The sequence below is a fragment of the Gastrolobium bilobum genome, unplaced genomic scaffold, assembly GCF_033153095.1.
Source record: "Gastrolobium bilobum isolate Gb01-03AN ecotype WA unplaced genomic scaffold, APGP_CSIRO_Gbil_v1 utg43133, whole genome shotgun sequence".
Classification (NCBI taxonomy): domain Eukaryota; kingdom Viridiplantae; phylum Streptophyta; class Magnoliopsida; order Fabales; family Fabaceae; genus Gastrolobium; species Gastrolobium bilobum.
Genome location: NW_026895607.1, coordinates 1 through 26063, shown reverse-complemented (window position 1 = coordinate 26063; position 26063 = coordinate 1). Strand labels below are relative to the sequence as shown.

The 26063-nt window shown below is 38.1% G+C and overlaps 1 protein-coding gene and 1 non-coding gene across 2 annotated transcripts in view; one reads left to right on the top strand and one right to left on the bottom strand.

Moving 5' to 3' along the window:
• The window catches only part of LOC133284162 (uncharacterized), a 28100-nt gene extending 16163 nt beyond the window's left edge, over positions 1–11937 (top strand). Inside the window, exons 11-17 of the mRNA XM_061481151.1 lie at positions 400–591; positions 685–764; positions 871–940; positions 1028–1129; positions 10588–10693; positions 10862–10949; positions 11416–11937. Of these exons, the coding sequence (XP_061337135.1) occupies positions 400–591; positions 685–764; positions 871–940; positions 1028–1129; positions 10588–10693; positions 10862–10949; positions 11416–11608 (831 nt within the window). The 3' untranslated portion in view covers positions 11609–11937. The remainder of the gene's footprint in view (positions 1–399; positions 592–684; positions 765–870; positions 941–1027; positions 1130–10587; positions 10694–10861; positions 10950–11415) is intronic.
• Positions 11938–22039: 10102 nt separating this feature from the next.
• On the bottom strand, positions 22040–22144 carry LOC133284222 (small nucleolar RNA R71). Its single transcript, XR_009747879.1, has one exon. It is a non-coding gene; the product is annotated as a small nucleolar RNA R71 (small nucleolar RNA).
• Between the last annotated feature and the right edge of the window lie 3919 nt (positions 22145–26063).

Here is a 26063-nt window from a genome sequence, read left to right as displayed (position 1 = left end):
TTGACTACTCTGCTTCCAAGGCATTCTAAAAATATTCAAGATGCACTAAATATATTCGAACATGGCTTTCCCAATGCTGCTGTTGCTATGAAAAAAAAGTAGCCAAAAGAGTATTATGAAGCGAATTATCCTGCCCCAGTTGCTGTCATTAAAAACCCAGGATTCATATTATCTCTTTATATGGCCTCTCTATCCACTGCACACTGCTCTTAAACATATTCTGCTTACAATGAAGTTATCTTCATCTAATGCGTGAATTTTCTCTTCGATGCATATGTTTTCCCTTGCATGTATTTCCCTTGTTCCTGTCTGTAGTTTATTGGTGCAACTTGATTATAAAAACTTTAAAATGTTGTGCCATTGCATTTCAATTGGCATTATTTTATTTGTCAATGCTAGGTTTCTGGCAAAAAAGTGATGGAAATGAGGCAGGAGCTTGAAACTTTGGACGGGAAAGCAAAATCTTCAAGTGAATTCTTATATAGTTACTGCAAGATGGTGGGGGATAGAAGCTTTTCCGACACCATAAAATCTGTTGCTGATTATTTGCAGAAGAGAATGTCTCGCCAGTTTATATTCCAGAATTTGAAGGTCTTTTGGCTTTAAATATGGTTCTTGTCTTCATTAAAGGTAAAATATCATCTTCTGACAGACATCCTCTTTGTTTCTACATTTTCCCCCCAGTTGTGGGATATTGATGATTTTGAGCATAAGGATGGTTGTTACAGAGTTCTTCTCAACTATTGTGGTTATATCATCCAAAGGTTAGTTAATCTTGATTTGTTTCATTATTATTGTGATTAGAACTTAAGTATATCTTTTATGACATGACTAAATGTGTAAATGCCTATTTGTTTTGATGGGTTGTAGGTTCACAGTAAATGCTGGCCTATCCAGCGTAAGAATATCGAATAACTTAAATGATGTGAACATTGTGAAGGTAATTTGGTTGACCATTGATCTGTTTTATTACAATATTCAATATTCATACCCTTTTCTTTTCTAATATGATATTTTTATTTTTCAGACCTTTCCAGAGATGGATGCTTTTTCTGCATTTGAGTTTGTCTTTAATTCTTATACCACTAAGCAATTCACTGGTTCAATAACTATGGCACAAGAAACACAGGTAAATTACTCTATTTCTTATGCCATGATGGTGATGGGTTCCACAACTAGCATTTATTTTTCAAATCTGCTTGATACGGACTAGAAAATTTAAACTGATAGTATGTATTTTGGATAAGATTGACTGATTTATGGGAGATTTAAGAGGATTTGGTATCATACAATCTTACCGCCCTTGAACATGAACATATCTTTGGTACTATAGGAGTACCTACTCTTTTACTAAAACTAGGAAAATATGAGATTTAGGTGAGAATAACAATAAAAGGATGGATAAAATGGTCAAAGTCAATTACATTTGTTTTCCAAAATTAGTAAAGGATGTACTGAGTTTTCAGAATTACCGGAGTATAGAAGATATTTTCCTTGAATAGATTTGGAAAAGAAGAATGTACTTATAAATTTAAAATTGTTTGCTTTCCAATTTGTTTGTGAAATGCAGCAAAGAACTTCATTCTTCTCAAGAGAACTTTTTTTTTTAATCCTGCTATATAGAAATTTCTACAATTTTTTCTAATACTGATTGTCGAAAATAGGCACGTATTATTATAGTTTGCATTGATTTTGAAAATATTTGCAAGTCAAAATTTCTTAGTTAAGTTTGGATTCTTATATTTTCATAATCTGTATTGATATGGAGTCTCCAAGTTAGTCGATGGTCACTAAAAGATTTATTAGGAATCCAATGCATTATATTGATTTTTTTTATTTCTTTTTTGGGCGGGGGGTGTTTATACATAGGTTCACTGTGTCCTTTACTTTAAATAGGATTAGATATATTGCTGATCAAATGTTCTTTGGTATATTCCCTATATTGAGAGTAAAAGAAAGAGGGACATATGCTGAATTATGCGTTTAACTACACATAGGTTTGAACATATAGTAATTTGGTAATAAATACATAGATTCTAATTACCCTTGTTGCAGTAGTTACATAATTTGGATTAACTACTGTATATAGAATGAAACTAAACACCTAATCGGTGAGTAAGTATACACTGTTAAATATCAGGACTCGAGAGGCATATACTGAAATCTGTGTTTCAACTATACAATAGAGGCTCATATAACTAAATGAATAGAAATTACAAGGAGATATATATGATGTGGGACTTCGTCCCTTATACTAAACTACTCTATACTACTATATTTACAACAATGGCCTTCAAGCTGGAGCATATAGATCATATGCACCAAGCTTGTTACGTATGTAATCTATTCGAGAAACATGTCAACCAGTTGATTATTTGAGTTCACAAAATTGGTGATGATATGTCCTGATTGGACCTTTTCTCTGACGAAATGATAATCTATTTCAATATGCTTAGTCCTTTTATGAAATACTATATTGGTAGCAATATGCAAAAGAACTTGATTATCGCAAATGAGAGTTGCTGATCCAGTGTCTTCAAACTTCAGCTCCTTAACCTTTTAGCCATATGAGTTCACAAGTGGTTGTGGCCATTGAACGATCCTCTGCTTCAACAGTTGATTTGACAACTACATTTTGTTTCTTACTTTTACAAGACACTAAATTATCTCTAACAAATACACAAAACTTTGGGGTGGATCTCCTATCAGTGAGGTAACTTTCCGAATCAATTTTCGAGTATCCCATGACCTGGATATGACCATTGTCTCTGTAAAAGAGACATTTTCTTGCAGCTATCTTGATGTACTTAAGAATACAAATCACTGCATCCTGGTGATCTTCGTAAGGAGAATTCAGGAACTGATTTACCACATTGACAGCAAACGAGAAGTCTGGTCGAGTGACTGTGAGGTAGTTTAGTTTCTATACCTTTCTGGATCTGAGAATGGCTCCCCCGATTTCGGCAGAAGCTTGACATTTGGATCCATAGAAGTGTCGATGGCTTAACATTTAACAAAGTCGTCTCTTCAAGAATATCCATAGTATATTTCCTTTGGGATATCACAATATCATCTTTGGATTGGCCACTTTTATCCCTAAGAAATACTAGAGCCTTCCAAGGTCTTTTGTCTCAAAATGATAGTAGAGATGTTATCTTACTTGAGTAATGCCGTGATGATCATCATTCGTAATGATAATGATAATGCCATCAACATACGCCACCAAATAAATGGATCCTAAACTAAAGTGGCAATAAAATATTAAGTGATCAGCCTCACTCTGAATCATTCAAAACTATTGTATGACAATGTTAAATCTTCCAAATCAAGCCCGTGGAGAATGCTTGAGACCATATAGGGACTTGTGGATATGATAAACTAGGCCAGACTCCCCCTGAGCAACAAACCTAGGAGGTTGCTCAATATAAACTTCTTCCGCAAAATCACTATGGAGGAAATGATTCTTGACATCCAATTGATAAAAAGGCCTATCACGAAAAGTAGCCATAGTAAAAAAGAGACAAACAGAGGTCATTTTTGCCACTTGGGATAACATGTCTTCACCAACTGAGCCTTGAAACGGTCCACCCGACTATCATGACCAACTTTAACAGTGTATATCCATTTGCAACTAACAACAGACTTCCTAGAGGAAAGGGGAATCAAATCCCAACTACCTCTACTTTAAAGGACACATTTCTACAAACATAGCTTGTCTTCATCCTAAATGAGATAATGCCTCACCTACAATCTTGGGAACAGTCGCAGAAGACAAAGAAGAAAGACAAGCAAAATGCGAGAGTTAAAGTCGATGATAACTCGAAGTAACATAATGGGGTGAGGGATTACGAGTAGTACGAATACGTTTGCAGAGAGCAATGGGTAGGGCACTGTTGGTAGCAATGAGTAGAGACCACAAGAACCTCAACAACGACAGGACAAGGTGTAGTCTCAGGTAGAGGTGGTCGACAATGATAGACCTGTAAGGGGCGGATAGAAATTGGGTCGTCCTGCATAGGAGGAAATTGTGGTGGTGGTGTGAACTCATCCGAGATCAGAGGAAGCGGTAAGGTAGTAGAGACTGACTCAAGGGAGAATTCAAGGACCAAGTGATGTAGAATGAGAAACACAAGTAACAGGATTACCAGTATCTGGAGGACAAGCCTTCTTGAGAAGAGTTTGGAGTGCTACATAGTCTGCAGAAGAGAGAGAGACTGTACCAGATGAAGCAGTATCTTACTGAGCTATATTCGCAGCATGAGAGGTCGCGGTGAGAATACTTTGTGTAACAACGCTCCTCATAATGACCAAGTTGCTGACAATAATGACAACGAAGTCGCTGACCACGTCCGCCCTAGCCCCTACCACGACCACCTCCACTGTTCCCGTGAAAGTCAATACGGGAAACAAGAGCAATGGAATCAGCAACAGATGATGATGTAGGAGCAGAATTCTTGTTGAGGTTTAGAAGGCGCTGATAAGTCTGTGATAAATCAAGATCCCCACTAGTCAAGATAGTATCAGAGACATTATCATACTCCTTGGGAAGACCAAAAATTGTGGCAACCATAAAAGACGCTCCACTTGTATCCTGTATGCAGAAGCATCAGTACGGTAGGGAAATATAACTAAGTATGCCTGCATCAAAGATCGACTTTTGCCAATATATGTCTCCATCTGAGTGTCAGATGATTTACGCAAATCCATAAGGTGAGACGTGATAGAATGAAGCTGTTGAACATCATTAGTGTAGAGGTGTTTTGCTTCCTCCCTCACTTCATTGCATGTCTGAAAAGAATAGAAAATATCCAAAACGATTGGATCAATAGATTGCCAAAGAATGCTCAAAAGTTGGTTGTCAAACCTTTCCCAATCAGATTTTTCTTCCTTAGGAATAGCAGTAGATTTAACTATGAGATGTCGCCCATGCCCCTGTCCAAAGAACCAGACTCGAACAGAGGTGGCCCAATTCTTGTAATTAATAGAACCGTTCAGTTTGGAGGAGTTAATATGCCCAACATTAGTGGAAATGATACTTGAGGAACTTCTGACAGGAGGAGGAGAATTAACTTCTGAGTTAACAGGAGAAGTTTCTGCCATTAAAATAAATCAGAAAAGTACAGAACCAAGCGAATAGAAACAAACTGATGACCAATCAAGAAGAGACACGCCAAAAGTGAGACCCACGAAGAACCAAGGACAGATCTGGAAAGGGAAGGAGAAATCGAGTTGTTCTGTCCTGGAATGGCCGGAAAAGGATGCTGGAATAGTGCACTTGCACTTGTGAAAGGTGGCGCACGAGCACCACGCGCAAAGAGAAGAAGCTGCGTGTGGGGGTGCATGGAGGCTCCGACGGTGATGGGTCTTCCACAGAACAGGTCGTTGGAGAGAGGATGTTCTGATCGTAGGTGTTCTGCTTGAAATCGTTGCTTGAAAAAGTTCTCCAATGACCGCGAACAGTGACGAACGATGATTTTGGTGGCGAACAAAGGTGCTGATAGGTATAGAAAGCGATCTGAAGGGGCACACAACTTAGATGACTTGCCAGAAGGACACACGACAAGGAAATGAGAACACCTAAGCAGTGGGCATAGAGCTTTTAGCAGAAGCGAGGGTCCCCAGAATAAAAGAGATCTGGTACCAACTTGAGAATATGGAAATATGAAATAATAATATGTTGTGTATTAAAATGATACAAAGAGATACAATATATAGAGACCCTAATGGGCTTAAGTGAGAAGCCCAGACCTAACTCAAATCCTAAATAAGGGAAATAATATTTATAGATAAGAACGTAATCTATACAAATCTTTATAGATGATATTTCCTATTCTAACAAATTTCATGATAAATTGAAATATGAAAAATAAATTAGACCGATTTTTCATTAAAAATAACCAAGTGGACATAGAATAATTATCAATAAATGCGACAAAGTATCTAAACCCCATGATGGACTAATTACAACTTGGGCCCCAAACATTAGAATGAACCAAGCTAAAGGGAGATAAGCACAACGATTGACTTTTTTCGAAAAGAAACTACGAATATGTTTTCCTAATTGGCATGACTCACATTGCAAAGTAGACAAATTTGTTAGAAGAGGCCCATCTTTTGGAGCTTACCAAGATTGGGATGACCAAGTTGAGCATGGATAATGAGCAAAGAATCATGGGCGAAGTAAGCCCGAGAAGAGCTAAAAAGCTGATTAAGCCCACTCATACCAAACACCAATCGTCCTCTATGAATAATGGTCTTGTATATTATAAAGAATCAATTCATCTCAAAAGCTTAAGTTGTTAGGTGAGGGCCTCTTTAATGGTTTATATTATACTCTAACATGCCCCTTCACAAGAGAGCCCATTGGGCTTGAATGGTGGATGATGCATCAGGCCCAGCCCACCTGTGCTAAGAAATTCCACAAAGAAAATGAGGGGCGATGAGGATCGAACCCGAGACACGAGGCTCTGATACTATTTTTTTATAGCCTGAAGCAATCTCCTTAAGCCTGGTTGAGCTGCTTTAGTTCCGCTGTTCAATCTTTCGGTTTAACCCGAAGTAAAGTCGATCATTCTGTCTTTTATCGGCATAGCTCTTTTGGCCAGTGCATCTATCTCTCGGTCTATGTTAATGACATCATTATTACTGGCAGCGATCAAGCTGGGATTGATCAGTTAAAGAAATACTTATTCAATCAGTTTCAGACCAAAGATCTTGGTAGACTTCGATATTTCGTAGGAATCGAAATGGCATAGTCTAGGCAAGGCATTTCCATTTATCAGAGGAAGTTTGCATTGGATATCCTCGATGAGACTGGAATGTTGGGATGTAAACCCATTGATACACCTATAGATCCTAATTTTAAGCTATTACCCGAATAGGGGTAGCCATTGACAGACCCTGGTCGTTACCGTCGACTAGTTGGAAAGTTGAACTATCTTACTGTGACAAGGCCCGATATCTCTTTTGTAGTTAGTGTGGCAAGTCAATTTCTTGACTCTCCTTGTGACTCTCATTGAGATGCAGTTATCAGGATTTTTCGATATATCAAAAGAGCACCATGAAGAGGTTTATTATACACAAATAAAGGAAATGCAGAGGTGTCTAGCTGTTCAGATGTTGACTGGGTAGATTCTCCTTCAGACAGACGATCCACTTCGAGGCATTGTTTTCTTCTCGGTGGAAATTTTATCTCTTGGAAGAGTAAGCACCAAACTGTGGTCGCCAGGTCAAGTGAAGAGGCAAAATACCGGGCAGTGGGAAATGCAACCTGTGAGCTCATCTGGCTGAAACAATTACTTAAGGAATTACATATCTGTGAACGACGGCCCATGAAACTCATTTGTGACAATCAAGCAGCATTGCACATATCCTTTAACCCAGTCTTTTATGAGAGGATCAAACATATAGAAATTGACTGTCATTTTGTTAGAGAGAAGATTCAGTCAGGAGAGATCGAGATAACATTTGTCAATTCCAATTATCATATATGTAACAAGTTAGGAGCTTATGATATATATGCACCAGCTTGAGGGGGAGTGTTAGAAATAATATTGTATTTTATTATTATTATTCTAGAAGGTTATTTGGGCTTGATCCATTAGGTCATTTAACCTCTTTAAATAGAGGACTTTTGTATTGTTCTATATACAATTGAATACAATACATTTATACATCTTAATTTAAACAACTGAGTTTTTTCTAAAAAAGATAAGATAGTCAAGAGAATGAGTTAATCTACTAATGGATATAAGATTAAAGGGGGAACCAAAGATATATAGCACATTATCAATAGAATCTGAGGGAAAGAGATGGACAGTTCTAACTTCATGAGATTGTACTTGTTAACCATTCGCCATTGTTACTTTAGGCAAGTAACCAGGGGTAGAAAGAGAAGAGAATAAAGATTTATTACCAGAGATGTGATCAATTGAACCAAAATCAAGAATCCAATGACCAAGAGATGGAGTTTGATTCAAACAGTAAAATTGTTACCCGTGTGCGCAATAGAAGAAGTGGTGCAAGAAGCCACAAGTGTCTAAACAACCCTAAGAGGGGCAAACAGACCAAATCTGGCTATTGGGCACGTTGGAGAGACAAACATGTGTTGGAAAATTTGTCGGTCCACGATCAACATCAGTCAAAGGCTTTTAGACAGCTGCTAGAGAAGGATTGAGATTGGAAACTGACGAATATGACAGTTTCTAGAAAAAAGAAAAAATTTACTTAGTGAACAGTGGGCCCACCAAAAAGGCATGGATTAGTGTTTCTCTCGTTTGGCTGTAGATACGACTTTGAATTTTAGGACTCAGGAGGGATATATTGAAATCCTTGTATTTCACTACACAACGGAGGCTTTATTATATAACTGAATGAGAAAAGATTGCAAAGAGATATACATGATGCGAGACTTCATCCCTCATACTAAAGTATTGTACTATTATGTTTACTACAACATACATGATTCTTAAACTCCCTCAAAAGTGGGAGCGTATAAATTATATGCACCAAGCTTATTACATAGTGTTTATAATTTAAAGTAGGAGGGAACAATGGTGGTATATACTCAACTGAAGGAAAAAAGGAGATAGAGGAGAGGCTGACTAATTGGGAGAGGAGGTGGAACCAAAGAATGGAAGAATCTCGAAGAAGGTAACATCTATCGAGATAAAATAACAACAATGATTAGGAGAGTAACAAACTAACAATGATAACCCTTTTGTGACAAAGTATAACCTAAGAACACACATTTGTTCGATTTGGCGGACAACTTGTCAAGACCAAGGCTGAGGTCGTGGACAAAACAAGTAGAACAAAAAATATGAGGGGCCAAGGAATGCATTGACTGGTGGGGAAATAAAAACGAGTGGGGCATTTGGTTTTGAAGGACAAAGGAGGGCGTGCGGTTAATAAGATAACACCAAATAAAAACATCACCCCAAAAGAGGAAAGGAACATGGCCATGGAGTAAAAGGGTCCAAGTAGTTTCAATGAGGTGCCATTTTTTGCATTTAGCGATCCTATTTTGTTGGGGGGTATGGGAACACAATGTTTGGTGAAGAATGCCATGAGTGGCAAAAGAGGCTTAAAAATGATGGGATAAATATTCACGAGCATTATTACTATGAAAAGTGCGAATATGAACACCTAATTGGGTAATTGTTTCATTATAAATTGTTGGAATATAAAAAATAACTTAGATCAGTTTTTATGAAAATTAACCAAATGCATCGAGAGTAAGCATCAATAAAAGTAATAAAGTATCAAAATCCCATAGTAGAAACAGTACGACTATGACTCCAAATATCTGAATAAACTAAAGTAAAAGGAGACAACGCACAATGACTAACGCAATTGGGAAATGAACTACGAGTATGTTTCCTTAACTGACAAGACTCACATGACAAACTAGATAAAGTAAACAATTGTGGCACCATCTTTCGGAGTTTTGCAAGGGTTGGATGATCCATCTGAGCGTGAATGGTAAGAGGAGAATCCACTTTAGAGCCTACTGGGGATGAAGTGAATAACTGATAAAGGCCATTGGACCCTTATCGTTGCCAATCATCCTCCTTGAACTCTGCTCTCGCAAAATCACAGAAGTTTTAGTAAAGGAAACAATACAATCAAGAGTAAAGTGACTAATGTAAAGAAGATTGAAAGAGAATTAGGGACATAAATGACATTGTAAATGGAAATAGAGGGAAAGAGTTGAACAATGTCAATCTCATGGGATTGGACCAATGAACGATTAGCCATGGTGATAGCGGGCAAAGAACTGGATGTAGAAGGAGAAATGAATAAAGACTTGTTATAAAAAATTTGATCTAACACATCACAACTAGAACTCAAGGACCCAGAAATTGCGACCGAGTGAAATTAGCAAAAGAATTACCCGTGTGTAATAGAAGCAATGGAACTAGAGGCATGACTCTTCTCATACCATATAATGAAGTCAATAAAATTAGTTGATGGTGGCTATGGTGCAGCAGACTACTGAGAACTAGAGGAGGTTTGAGCAAACTCGATAGCGGAAAAGTGATGGTACAGGTCATGGAGAATGACACCGTTCTCATAACATATTCAAATTATAAAGATTTATGTATGGAAGGAGGAAAGAGAGAATAAAAACACTGAATATTATTCTTTTGTGTATACTGATGTGATACAAAATCTGAAACACTAACCCCTATTTATAACGAGCAAACAAATCATGAAATACAATAAAAGATGAAAACTACTCATAAGAGATCATCTATGATACTTTAAAAATTATGCGACACTAATAATATTATGAGATATATTCTAAATATTTTAACAAGGTTGATGATTGCACATACGATGAACATAGGCACGTAATAGTAGGAGTATAGCCTAATTCTTAATATCCTCCCAATGATATTCCTTGTTCCCCTAAATTTCTAATACACTATCGCCAGGAATCTTTTTTATTATTCTTTTGCTTTCTATTTCTGGGGCTAAAAGCTTTCTTTAACAACATCATAGCTCGCAATTATTAAAGAATAGCAAACGAACGAATGCTAACTGTTTTCCAATGTACTGTTGCTGACCTGCTATTCTATGCAGATAACAAGTTCACTTCTAAGTAATTTGCTAGATGTGATTGAGGAGGTTCAATTAGCTCGGATAGAGATTAGAAATTTGGTCCAGGCAAAGTTCTATCCTCATTCAGGTGAACAAATTTCTCCTTTAATCCTTAAAATATTACTGTGAGCCTTGGAGTTGCTGTAAATTCTTCCCATATTTGATCTGAAGCGGTTGCTAACCTTGCATTTTTTGACTTTAGATTATGTTGAAAAGGACGTAGCGGAGTTTCACTCTAATTTGTACTATTTTGCAGTTCAGCAGCTTCGTTTGCAGCTATCTTTCGTTGACTTTAGTAGTGGGAGGAAGGTGGAAGTGACGCTTGATATGACAAGCTTAAAATGGTAAAGTTCTGCAACTTTTTTTTTAATGTAGTTTTTTCTGTGTCCTGCTAGTGCTCAGTCGCTCCTTTGTTACTAAGTATAGCGTGGTTCTCGCTTATTCCAATTAAATTGTAATTCTTAGGCTCTCCTATAAGGACCGTATATGAACCACCGAAACAGAGACTCTACTGGGTCTTCCATCTTTTCAACTTCCATTCAGATCATTTAAAGTTTTGATCAATACTTCTCACTTTCTGTAATTTTTTCCTTAAATTTAATATTTAGTGTGATCTGATGTTACTGTGATTGCCTTTAACCCAGCTGAGACAATGCTCATTGATGTATGGATATAATCAATTTCAGTGCTATTTCTACATTTTGCTTTTGCCATAATGCTATCCCCACGTGAGATCAGCTTTATTTATGGTTATGTCTTTATATTTGTAATTAAAAATTCTGACTGATTTGACAAATGGCTTCTGAGCAGTGGGGCCTATCCTGTAGATCTCCTTCCATCTCAAATATATGATCCTGCTCGTGGGGAACAACAGCCTCTGCCTTCGTCGCTTGTAGATGAAATAAGAACTGCAGTTGAGAGTGTGAAAGTTGGGTATTCAAGAATTATTAGGCTTTGTCGGCGTATTTCCCAGGTAGTTCAGGCTTGCACTCAAAGAAGTTGATGAACAATTTTTGCTTATGATTGCTTTCCATTGTTGTCAATTTTGGTTTTGGGTGGATTCTCCATTATAGCTTTACCTTGTATATTTTCACGTCATGGTGTTGCTACAAATGGATGAGTAATTCACATGCAACATAAAAAAAATTCGGACTATAATCCAATGGATAATGCTGCAAGAAGCTCGAGACTTTTATGTTTTGGTTGAATCAGTTTTTTGAGTTCTGTGTAACTTTACTTTTTTTTTTTTTTTTTAAAAGCCTGTGCTTTAGAGACTCAGCTCTTTGTATTGTAGCACTGCCCGTATTCAATCTTGCGTGACAGTAATGCAGTGTAGACACCCATGTTTTCTTACGCTTTCACAATTCTACTGATTTCTTATGTTCAATTATAATATTGGTCTCTAAATTTTATGATTGGAATTTTGTAAAAGTAGGTTTCATCATTTATAAAAATCTTTTGTTGGATGGAGGCTAAGGAGCTCTACTACCCTAAATTATCAATTTATGTATTTGTTTTGGACAGAGGCTCACATTACATGAAGCCCATAATGGATAATAAAAAGAGAAAATTAATATAATTAATGGAAAGAATTAATTCAAGATACCAATCTTAATACGACAATAATAAATTTGGATGTGGGTTTTCAGAGGAGGCATCAAAGGTTCAAAATTTCAATATTCACATGTAAATTCTATAAATAAGAGGTAAAATCTATAGGTACGAATATTTTCTTTTTTGACTGTTATGTTACTGTGCACACACATCATCCCTTTGGCTTGTAACACCCCAAAATTTGTAACAATTTATAATAACAATTTTTTTCTAAAATCATAAACAATTGTGAAATTTAAATTAATCAAATTTAGGTAATGTTATCGTTGCACTTGTACTATGAACAAGTGCAAGGTTAAATTTATTACATTAAAATAAAACCAAAGATTAAAGTTTAACTAAAGGAAATATGTCTTATGCATTTATTAAATCTCATAAAATTTCATAAAATTTCTAAACTTTAGAACTAGATAGAAATATCTGAGTCGTTATCCTCACTGCCTATAGCTAGCCTCATCTTTTGCAACCTGTTTCACAAAAAATATGCTCCCTCAAAGGATTATTGTAGCCAAACAACCACAAACACAAACAGTCGGCAAAACTGGTAATCCTAATCCAATATACAAGAAAAAAATATAACTCATAATAATCAAATTAAGTAATATAACTCAAATTTTAGATCAAGTATCAACTCGTTATTAATCATATTAATCTTTATTTAGTCCATTTAGTGGGAAGAGAATCATCGTAGACCCAAAAAATCCTATTGCCAATTTACCCCGTGACCTGGGAAATCCTGTTGCCACCCACATGTAATCAAAATTAACCATATCAAACTATCAAATCCTAGTGTGCACACTATAACACCTCCTAATTCTAAAATACTTAATTACTGTTAAAATGAGGATTAAAGGGTAGGATTAGTGAAAATCCTGAATTTGGAGTCAAAATATGTAAAAGGGTAAAACAGTAAATTGCCAAACACGTAACCCTAGGAAATAATGTGATTAGAAGGTCTTAAATAGGAAAACTAACCCTGGAAATGGATTCAGAACAAAAAATTGAGTGGTTAGGCAAGTTTTTGGAAAAATGATGAATAGTGTTTTTACTGGGTAAAAATACAGCGATACAGTTGCACCAAAAAGCGTACCGAATGAATTATGAGCTCTAGGTTTGGAAATAAGTTGGAAATGATATATAGGACTAAGATTTATGATTTTTGATGAAAATTGATTGAAATTAGGATTTTTGGGGAAACGTGCCCACAGTGCACATAACATCTTAAAACTGTGATTTCACCGAACGACCGAAAAACTCCAGATTCTTCTTATCAAGGACAATTAAAGGACATTGGTGAATGTTAAAAATTGAATTTTCTAAATAGTCTAGGAATTAATTGGAGTTTCGTGGTTTAAGCGGGAGATTTGAATTAATTTGAAACGTACGAGGTGGCAGTGTGACTCACCCCACTTAAGTTATAACATGACAACAAGGAAATGGGCACTATTCACTCATCTCCCTCCCTTCTCTCTCTACAACCCGCGGCCATGGTGGTGTATAGGGGAGGATTTCTTGCTTTGATTTCTTGATGATTTAGCCACCAAAATCAACAAAGTTTGTCATCAAACTTCAAAAACAACCATCCAAACACAACCATACCATCCACAACCCTTGAAACCCTCTAGTTTGAGAGAAATTTGAGACCCATTTGCACGAATTTGTGTGGAAAATTTGGTATTCTTGGTGTTGATTGATCAACCATTGCTTGGGTATTGTGTGGAGGAGTCTTAGGCCTTAATCATTGGTATGTTTCAACATATTTCATTGGATAATTTGTTGGATTTGATTTCATGAACCTAGATCATGTGTTGTGTGATTGATGTGGTTGGGGACCTCAAATTGAAAATGTGTATTAGACGAATGTGTCTTTGAATGATGTTTTATAATGATTGAGCTCATAAAAGTTATTGAGAAAAAGTATGATAACTTAGGCAAATTTGATGGTGGATATGCATGAATTTATGAAATGGAATTGTTGTGTGATTGTGTAATTGATTTGTGGAGTTGTTGTATAAGTTAATTATAGGATTGTATAATGTGTGGAAGTGTGAAATTGGAATGAAAATCCTTTGGTATCCTATGTGCAAGAATTCAGCCATGTGAGGGGAAAATAGGATAGGATGATGCAAAGGTTGTGTAATTGATTGTGTGATGATTTGGATCAAGTTTGAATGAGTTGTGTGTTGGTGTGATGCATGAGAATTGGAAGAAAAACCATTGGATGTGTTAGGGAAAATGGTGTTGAATGGTAATTGAATGGAATTAAGGACTTGAAATGGTGTTGTGGTGAGCTTAGGAAGCTATTGGAACCTTGTAATAAAATTAACATCATGGCTAGGTATTATTGGCCTAATGGCCGAACCTATGTGCGAGTGTGAGAGTGTATGTTTTGTAATTCAATTTGATTTACAATTGAATTGATGATCATTGTGTGATCATTGTAGGTTGCCTCCCACGAACATAATCTTTGAGTAGTGAGCTTGGATGGGTTGTCTCCAGAACCTCTGGGTTACTGAGATATATTCATATATCTCACCTCGTGTCTGGCGCATTATTTCAGGTAGTTGTAGCAGGGTTGGAGCCATGGGCAAGAGGCCCACATGATGAACACTTGGAGTTAGAGGACTTTTGCATTTTGAGGCCACTTTTGGCATAGGCTAGACTTTTGAACATTGTATATTGCTTTAGGATAATGCATCTTGTCATATTTGTTCATGCCATATTTTGCCTAAGTCTAGTTGATGATTCATTATGTTGTATTTTGAGGTACTTTGTTGTATTATGTTACCATTTGGGAGAATTGTAAATTGTAAATTATGGACCTTGTGTAATATTTAAAACATGTATGTGATGAAAGAGCAATAACCCTATTTTAGGTTATGATTATATGTTTATTGTAAGAATGCATGCAAATGGGACAATGTGATTGAAATAAATTTAAGTGTTGATAAAGTAAGCATGAATGATAAATGGATGAAAATAATGCAAATGGTTATGGGTTGTAAGAGAACCAAGACATTATTGGTCCTTGAGTGCCACCCTTGTCTATTAGATACCCTTGAGATAATAACACACTTTTGATAAAGTGGAATAGGTTGAATAAACAAAAGAGATGCCGTCGAAATTTCTATTAAAATGGCAGTTTTTAGTCTGACTTTGGAAGAACATATCTCACTCCACAAATATCCAATAGGTACTTGCCATACATTATTTTGAATCTTGAGATGTCAAATATGTTTTGTCAAAATTTGTTAGCAATTGAAGCTGTGTGCAGACCTGTAGACGCAATTGAGTGGGGACTGTCCATAATGCCCTGCACATGGGGGCTGTCGAGTTACTGTTTTAGGAAAATTGTTTCTCCCTCAATTATTGGTCAAATTAGACCCGTGATATGTCAAATTGAAGCTTAAGGTATCTAGTTTACTGTATAAAAATTTGAGAGCAATTAGTCAAGTGGTTTATTCAGAATAGCAGAAATGGTAAGGTATGTTTGGTGTCCTGTTTGGGGTTGGCTGGCAGCTTTACTTGTCCAATTTCAAACGGTGATAACCGGAGCAAATGAGAACTTTATGGTGCGTGTTATACCTTTTTGGAAAGGTAATTGAGTCTAGAATAACATACTAAAATATGAGAGGCTTGTAAACACTAAATCACGCTCAGTGTTCGAAAGACTGAACCATGTTCAATTATGTAAAAACCGTAAAAGTGAAATTTATGCTAAGTGGGTTTATGGGAACCTCTTAGTGACTTAAGATAAGCATTGTATGATGCTTAGGAATTTAATTTATATTGTAAATAATAGAATTATTTTATTATTATTTTGTAATAGTTAGAATACTCTATAAGTGTATTTAGGCTTAGCCCATTAGGTTTTTTAGTATCTTTAAATAGAGAACTCTTATACAAATATTATATAATTCAATAATATACAAATCTTATTTTCTAGTTGGTATCATAGCTCTCGATTCTGAGGGCTCTGCTTCCACAAATCACTACCTCTAAAAACCAAACCTTTTTGCCCACGCCGCCACAAAGCCGCCGCTGGAAAAAAAAATTGGGGACCTTTAGGACCGTGAGGACCCTTGTTTCACTCTGTTTTCTCAGATCTATCATTCTACGGAAGTTTCTTTTTCATCAGACGATCGGAACAACTCAAGCAAAATAAAAACATATTGTTCATCGCGACACTGTTCATCGGGTACTATTCACGCGACGCTGTTCATCGCGCACTGTTCACCAAAAAAAAAGAAAAGAAAAAAAAGAGAAATTTATTTTATTTTTCTGATCAACTATGTTTGGTAAGATCGCACACCCTACATCTCTTCTTACATCTTGCACTGATTTCAAAAATTCACGGATTATGGATTCTAGAGCAACTGATCATATGACTTGTCTAACTGATTCTTTTCTTTCATATAACCTTCCTAGTGGTATCCGTACTATAGTTGTAGCTGATGGATCCCACAAATCAGTTGTGGGTTCTGGTAACATTCAAATTCAACCTTCCTTATTTTTAAAGAATGTTCTTTATGTTCCTCAGATCTCTGCCAATCTTATCTCCACTTATAAGCTTACAACTGACATGAATTGTGTTGTCACCTTTTTTCCTACCCATTGTGTTATTCAAGATATCACCATGGGGAGTACGGTTGGAGTTGCTAAGGAGCAAGGTGGGTTGTACTATCTCATTCCAGAGCATTCTACAAGGGATACCGAGAATCCATTATTGATGAGTCATAACCCGTCTACTTCATTCTCACAGATTTGGCTTCATGACAAACGCCTGGGGCACCCGTTAGTTGGCTTATTGAAGTCAATGTTTCCTTCTTTGTTTAAGGATCAGACAATTGACTCCTTCCATTGTGATGTTTGTGAGCTTGCGAAACACCACCGTGTGCCCTTTCCTTCAAGTTTAATAAAGAGCATTAAGCCTTTTACTCTAATCCATTCAGATGTTTGGGGCCCTTCTAAAGTACATAATATTTCAGGTGCTAGGTGGTTTGTTTCTTTTATCGATGATTGCACTCAGGTGACATGAATATTCTTGATGAAAGACAAGTCAGAAGTACCAGAATTGTTTATTCGATTTTATCAAATGATCGAGACACAATATGGTAAAAGTATTAAGAGTTTAAGATCTGACAATGATACAGAGTATGTTAACCAGCGCCTGTCACAATTCGTTTCAGATAAGGGCATGATTCATGAGCTCACATGCGTGAATACCCCTCAACAGAATGGGGTTGCTGAAAGAAAAAATTGACATTTACTTGAAGTCACCAGAGCATTATCGTATCAGACATCTGTACCCAACTCTTACTGGGGAGAAGCCTTATTAACTGCAGCCTATTTGATCAACCGCTTGCCTTCTAGAGTCCTTGGCCATGTAAGTCTTGTTGATCTCATGACCTCTTTTTTTCCTTCTGTTCCAATTATGCAAAGTCTCCAGTCTCGTCGTATCTTTGGATGTGTTGCCTTCGTCCATATCCATAAACAACATCAGAGTAAATTAGAGCCTGGAGCCTTTCAAGTGGGAATCGATTCCTCTACTGCAGAAACACATTTTGACAGCTTTTAAAACACAAAAAAGGTGATGTAATCCACTCATAACACCTTAATACTCATTATACCACTTACACAAGATCTAATGTAAGCTCTAGGCCCTTCCATCATGCATATACATTAATCAATGCATCAATTATCATATTTCACAATTTCATTGCCATTTAAACCACAAATGACCAATTTTACATCACAAGTCTTCAAATGCCTCAAAATACAACATGTGTGGTCATGGACAAGTCTCATGCTCACCAAAATACCAATATAACCCAAAGACATAAAATATACATGAATTACAAAGACTTAGCATATAGCAATATAAACATGCAATATGTTCATAACCTAAGTCTAAAATATTAAACACTATGCTATGTGCATCAAATATAGTCCTCCAAAATGTCATGCTCTCCATATGCACATAATGCTCAGCTCATCCACTAAGCGGGCCTCTTGCCCGAAGATCCTCCATGCTCACTATAACCTGAAATGATGTCCCCAAACGCGGGGTGAGATATACAAATATATCTTAGTAAACCAAGGGTACTAGAGGATCACTCCACCCCATTGCTCACTCAATATGCAACAAATAACATCATGTAAAATGCATAATATACAAAATCACAACAACTGGGCACAAATCCAAGAAGATCCACATAAGGATTCCGTTCAAGGACCCCATCATATAACTCCCGGGAAGCTTCCTGGTGCCTCTCCCATTGATGAGACGACCCCATGGCCAAACCCAACTGGAACTCCTCACGAGCCCTATCCAGCGAAAATCCCACGTTTGGATCATCCTGGTACCGCTCCCAGAGTCGGCCCCATGGCAAAACCCGATCGGAATCCCCAAAGGATATCTCTAGCAGAAGTCCAAACCACACATATCTACTGGCCAGAGATCACAAAATTTCACACACAACATGCTCCAAGCATGTCACACAATTAAGCAATAATGCATGAACATACATATTCACACAATGTCAAAAAGCACAAAATCCAACCACCACCTTCCACTAGGTGTGGTGAAGCACACAAGGGATTAAAACCCAAGTTCTAAAGGTTTACCTAAACTCCAAGAGCAATGTTCCACACGTAAGCTCCAAGCTTAGTCTGTTTCTATCGCGTCTGTGAGAGACAACCTATATTGATCAAACAACAATGATCAACAACCAATTGCATATAATCAATTACTTTGCAATAATATTAACCAACATAACCTCTTAAGCCTAAAGGCTATTTTTCATTTCTTCAACCATCTCAATCATTTTAATCCTTGAACTATCTCATCATCATAACCATGTATGCACCAAGGCATAAACCATTGATTTTACAATATTTTTCTCACCATTTTCCTTTATAGGTCGAATTCCCACATACACATATATATCCAATGCTCTTCCAACCAAATCCACACATCACACCAACCTACCATCCATTTAAACACCAATCACAATTATACAACACCATTTATACCACTTTTATATCATCAAACCATTTATGACCTCAATAGGTCGAATTCTTCATACTAGGGTCCCAAAAGATTTTCAATCCATTCCAACACTTCTACACATCATACAATCTTATGACTCACTCATACAATTACTCCACAACCCAATTACACACTCCTATTGATGGTCCTCAAAAGTTGAGGTCCATTAAATATATATCACTCCACAAAACCCCTGTTTTGGTCACAAATCACTCTCTTTAACCTTCTTTTTCCATGAAGAGCAATTGTCTTGAAAAGTGGACCAGAGCAATTCTTGAAATGGGAATTAGAGTAGGCCTGGAGCAAATTGACATTGTCTTTTTCACATATGATTATTGGGTTGATTTGTTTTGATCAGGAAACCCGAGACCTAACAGAAGGGCCCACACATTAAGGAAAAGAAGGAAGAATGCTGCGCAAGAGGGAGCATAAAAGCCTGCTACAGTACAAAAGCAGTAAAAGGCAGCAATCAGGAGCCTCCACGTCAGCCACAACAGAGAAGGTGGAGATGTCTCCCTGATTCCGAAATTCTCACCCGAGAAAAAGCACCAAAAGTAAGGGGGACCACTGCCATGCAGAGCTGAGCTGGCAGAGAGCATACCGGCTATTGGAGAGGATTTGAAGAAGGCACAACCCTTGATGAAATGGACGATGAGGATCTGACAGAAGAACTCTATAAAAGGAAGAATCAACCTTCATGAGAAGAAATGGGGACACCATTCGAGGGCTTGCCATTTATTTTTCCTGATATTTTTCTTTTGTAATGCTCACTAGGAGCTAACTTCCTCTAAGTAGGTTAAGGTTCCATAGAAGTAATCCCTTTTGTCTTAGGATAACTTTGTAAGGAACATATATTTTATGAATGAATTTTGAGTTGTTCTTTGGTTTAATATATTGATTCTGTGAAACCCTTTGGGCTAGCAACCTCATCCCGGGACCACTCGGTCGATGAAACACTGACAAGGGCGTGCAGAGCAGTCTCAAGATCTTGGGGTAGTTCAGCCTGAAGAAAGGAGGGAGGAACACCTGGAATGAAGAGCACTACCATGTGAATCCATGCTATTTTGAGAAGGCAGCATGGTTTCCTTGAATTTAACTCTAAGTTCTACATAATAGTGTGGAGAGTAAGGCTTTGCTCTTTTACTTACTTGTGGCAAAACGACGAAAGGAGCAGAATCCATTTTTAAAATATGCTACCAAGTAACCAAAGGGATGAAAATATGGAACCCGAAACAGCTACTTAACTCTTTCTAAACTCAATCTCACATCAAACTTTTGTTATAACTTTCTTCGCGACAACCAAATTGTGCTTATCTGTTGCTGCTTTTATAATCACTTCACTAATTTCTTTTGAGTTACTTCAATTTGATGCCTTGATATTCGATGACTATGCTAAGTTATTCACGACTCTCATCTAGTTCAGAACGGTTAACACTGTTTAACTAGCTGGCTAGAGATTGCTCCTTGTGAAGCTTGGTTGAGAATAACTACTTTCCTTTCATTTTTCTAGAATTAAGTTTCCCTGAACGATTCTTTGTTCACAACAGCTCCCCGAGGACGATAAATCTAGGGCTAACAACACCCTGTATTGCTTGACACGTACACTTGCGTATAGTTGAAGAGGGTTGCTCTCAGTCAGAGTAGATTGCTCCTGTTTGCAATCTCAATTATCACTCTGTATTATTGCTCCTTAAAAATATCCCTGAGCAGCTCTCGGTTCGTCCAAGCAATTGGCGTCGTTGTCGGGGATCATTTAGCAAGAAAGGGCATTTTTTTTAAGGAAACATTGTTGTTTGTGTTTTTGAAATCCTTTTTGTTTTTATTGTGTTTGACTTCTTCCTATTGTATGAGCACAGAACCTACAGAACTTGGACTGGAAATAGTACATTTTGATCCAGAACCCGAGAGAACCTTCAGAAATAGAAGAAGAGTTCAAAGGTTAAGAAATAATACAATGGAGGAAGTTCTAAATAATGGTGAAAATGGTAACAATGAAAATAATAATCATGAGAATAAAGAAGGACATAATGGAGGAAGAGGGCCATCGTTGAATGATATGCTGCTCCCTTCAGAAATGGTCCAGAATGAGGCTATGTTCCTCCTCCTCTGGATGTCCCTAACTTTGAAATCAAACCTGCTGTAAAGAACCTTGGGATACACCACCCCAAAAGCTAGCTCAAAGGGTGAGAGTGACCAAGGCCTTATAAACTCCACATTAGTTGCACATACAACCAATGTGGGACTATATATCTCAACACGCCCCCTCACACGAGAGCCCATTGGGCTTGAAGAGTGGACAATGCAACAGGTCCCAGCCTACCTGTGCTAAGAAACGCCACAAGAGAAAGTGGGGGGGCGGCAAGGCTCTGATACCATGTAAAGAACCTTGGGATACACCACCCCAAAAGCTAGCTCAAAGGGTGAGAGTGACCAAGGCCTTATAAACTCCACATTAGTTGCACATACAACCAATGTGGGGCTATATATCTCAACACCTGCTATGTTCCAAATGATTATGAATGCTGGTAAATTCCATGGATTGCCTATGGAAGACCCCCACAGTCATTTGGACAACTTTACTGAGATAGTTGATAATTTCAAAGTTCATGGTATCTCAGAGGAAAATATGCGAATGAGGCTGTTTCCATTTTCCCTAGCAGGAAAAGCCAAAGAATGGAGGAGAACATTGCCCCCAAATTCCATCACTAGTTGGGAGCAACTAGCTGAACAGTTTGTTACCCGATTTTTCTCCCAAGCAAAACAAGCCCAAGTTAGGGCTGATATAGCATCTTTCCAAATGTATGATGGAGAAAGTCTTTATGAAGCGTGGGAGCACTTTAAGGAATTAATACGAATTTGCCCAAATCATGGAGTTTCTGATTGGGGCATTATTCACACGTTTTATCATGGCTTAACCCCACCATTGAAAGCCACTGTTGATGCGGCTGCAGCGGGAGATCTTTTGGATTTTACTTATCCGGAAACCTATCGGTTGTTGGAAAAACTTTTAAAAAAACATGTTCAATGGCCTTCCACACGGAACAATGCTTCCAAGAAAGCAGGAGTTCTTGAGCTAAGCTCAACTGATGCTCTTTCACCACAGTTGGCTTCGCTCAAGAATACTATAAAAAATTGGAAGCCCATGGAACAGAAAAAACCAACCGAGCAACTTCTCTTGACTCAATCAAGTCAAAGTTGCTCCATTTGTGGAGGTCCTCATGAATCTGAGGACTATAACAATTTGGCTGCTGTGTGTTATGCAGGTGGTTACGATAATAACAACAGGAGCAATGATAATTATCAAGGGAACAACAACCGGGGATGGAAGAGTCAGAATAATGCTGGAGGTAGTGGAGGAAACTACCAGAACCGACCCCCATATCCCAGGCAGAACCATCAAAACTGGGATAAGGGTGAAGGGAAGTCCCAATCCTTTGAGACTTTTGTCAAGGAATATATGAATCAAAACAGTGCAGCCATGAGGAGCCTGGAGACCCAAATTGGTCAGTTGGCTGGAGAACTTAAACAGAGACAACCAGGGACACTCCCTAGTGACACAGAAAAACCGTCCCAGGAAAACCAGGAGCGTTGTAATGCTATAAGCTTACGAGATGGAAAAACTCTGCCACCTCCAGATTTAGTGGCACGATCTCGTAAACGCGAACTAGCAAGACAACTTATGGAAGAAGGAGTTGTGGAAGCTACTGACCCTCAACCCCCTGAAGCTCAGACAGAATCAAGGGAGAAGGTCCAGAACGGTGATCTCACTGAAGTCACACCAGTTGCCACAACATCTGGAGCAGATGTTGGAGCAATGAAAGACAATGAACCAGTTTCAGTCCCAACTTATGTTCCACCATGCAAAAGGAGGAGTGAACCAATTGAGCCTCCTTTTCCACAGAGGTTAAAAAAACAACATGAAGATATGCAGTTTAGCAAGTTTTTAGACTTGTTGAAACAGCTTCACATAAATGTCCCTCTGGTGGAGGCTCTGGAACAAATGCCTTCGTATGCAAAATTTATGAAGGACGTTTTGTCAAAAAAAAGAAAGATTGAGGAATTTGAGACTATAGCCCTCACTGAAGAATCATGCAAATACCTGACTAAGATTCCTCCCAAACTGAAGGACCCTGGAATATTCACCATCCCGTGTACAGTTGGGAAGAACTACCTTGGTCGAGCACTTTGTGATCTGGGCTCGAGTGTAAATTTAATGCCAGCTTCTATCTTTAAACAGCTTGACATAGGAGTAGCAAGACCAACCGCAGTCACTCTTCAGCTTGCAGACCAATCCATAGCCAAGCCAGAAGAAAAAATCGAGAATGTCTTTGTCCAAGTAGACAAGTTCATTCTACCAGCTGACTTCATCATCTTGGATTTTGAAGCAGACCAAGAAGTTCCAATAATTCTGGCCAGACCATTCTTGGCCACTGGTGATGCTGCCGTAAACGTCAGGAAAGGCGAACTATCCATGAGTGTAAATGGAGAGGAGGTGCAGTTCAATGTCATGAAAGCAATGAGGTTTGATGTAGATAGCACTGAGGAATGCTCTAGCATTTCAACTCTTGACTTGATCATAAGAGAAGAACAACAGGAGCAGTTGCAGTCAGAAATAGGCATGAAGGACTTTGACGAATTGGAGGAATACCTTGCGTCCATTAATTCCATTCATACTGGGGACAAGAAAGAAAGGATCTTTGAATCCTTGAACCGATCAGAGCAAGAGCAAAGACCAAATTTGCCCTCAGTAGAGCAACCACCTACCTTGGAGTTAAAGCCTTTACCTGAACACCTGAAGTATATTTATTTGGGTAAAGAAAACACTCTCTATGTGATTATTTCTTCTTTACTAACCCATGAACAGGAACTTCAGCTCACACAGAAGCTTAAGGACTACAGAGGAGCAATCGGGTGGACCATGGCTGATATAATGGGAATTAGCCCAACAATCTGCATGCATAAAATTTTGCTCCAAGATCCTGACAGCTCATCTGTGGAGCATCAAAGGAGGCTGAACCCCAATATGAAAGAGGTGGTAAGAAAGGAAATCATCAAATGGCTTGATGCAGGTATAATCTATCCTATCTCTGACAGAAAATGGGTTGCCCCTGTGCAATGTGTTCCAAAAAAGGGTGGCATTACTGTAGTTGAAAATGAAAAACATGAATTAATAGCCACCGAAAAGATAACTGGGTGGAGGATTTGTCAAGACTATAGAAAGTTGAATACTGCGACCCGTAAGGATCATTTTCCCCTCCCTTTTATTGACCAAATGCTGGATCATCTGGCTGGAAAAGAATTCTTTTGTTTAATGGATGGGTATTCTGGATACAACCAAATCTCGGTTGCTCCTGAAGACCAACACAAAACCACTTTTACATGTCCATTTGGGACTTTTGCATTCAGAAGAATGCCATTTGGGCTGTGTAATGCCCCTGCAACTTCTCAAAGATGCATGTTTGTTTTATTCACTGATTTAGTAGGAGAAGCAGTAGAGATTTTCATGGATGATTTTTCTGTTATTGGTTGTTCTTTTCCTACTTGTCTTAATAACCTTGAACAGGTATTGGAAAGATGTGTCAAAAGCAATTTAGTGCTGAACTGGGAAAAATGCCATTTCATGGTAAGAGAAGGCATTGTGCTAGGACACAAAATCTCAAGCAAAGGTCTCGAGGTGGATAAAGCCAAGGTGGAGGCAATTGAGAAGCTACCTCCCCCGACCACAGTGAAAGGGATAAGAAGCTTCTTGGGACATGCCGGTTTTTACAGGCGTTTCATTAAGGACTTCTCCAAGATTGCAAAGCCACTCTGTGAACTCCTGGAGCAAGATAGGAAGTTCAATTTTGATGAAAAATGCATGACAGCCTTCTTTGAACTCAAGTCAAGGCTGGTGTCCGCACCTATCATTCAAAGCCCAGACTGGAGTCTTCCTTTCGAATTGATGTGTGACGCCAGCGATATCGGCTTGGGAGCAGTACTTGGGCAACGAAAAGACAAAATCTTCAGAACTGTGTACTACGCCAGTAGAACTCTTACTCCGGCGCAGGTCAACTACACAGTGACGGAGAAGGAGATGTTGTCAGTTGTTTTTGCATGCGACAAGTTTCAGTCATATCTAATATGCTCCAAAGTTACAGTATTCACTGATCATTCAGCAATCAAGCAACTCTTTGCCAAAAAGGATGCCAAGCCAAGATTGATTAGATGGATACTATTGCTCCAAGAATTTGACCTTGAAATCAAGGACCGGAGAGGAGGTGATAACAAGGTAGCTGACCACTTATCTCGATTAGAGAGGATGGCCTCACAAGAAGGAGATCAGATCAAAGAGACGTTCCCTGATGAGCAGCTGCTAATGATCTCTGAAAAACATGCTCCTTGGTTTGCAGATATTGCAAACTACCTAGCTGCTGGAATAGAGCCATACCACTTAAGCTACCAAGGGAGAAAGAGATTCCATCATGAAGCCAAGAAGTATTTTTGGGACGACCCTTTGCTCTACAAAAAGTGTCCCGACCAATTACTTCGAAGGTGTATCCCTGAAGAAGAGCAACAGAAAATACTGGAGCAATGCCACAATTCCCCTTATGGAGGACACTTTGCTGGAGCAAGAACAGCAGCTAAAGTGCTACAATCAGGTCTGTACTGGCCTTCCCTGTTTAGAGATGCTAATGTCTTTGTTAAAAAATGCGACAGGTGCCAGAGAACAGGAAATATTACAAGAAAGCATGAAATGCCCCTTGTTCCAATAATGGAGATTGAATTGTTTGATGTGTGGGGCATTGATTTCATG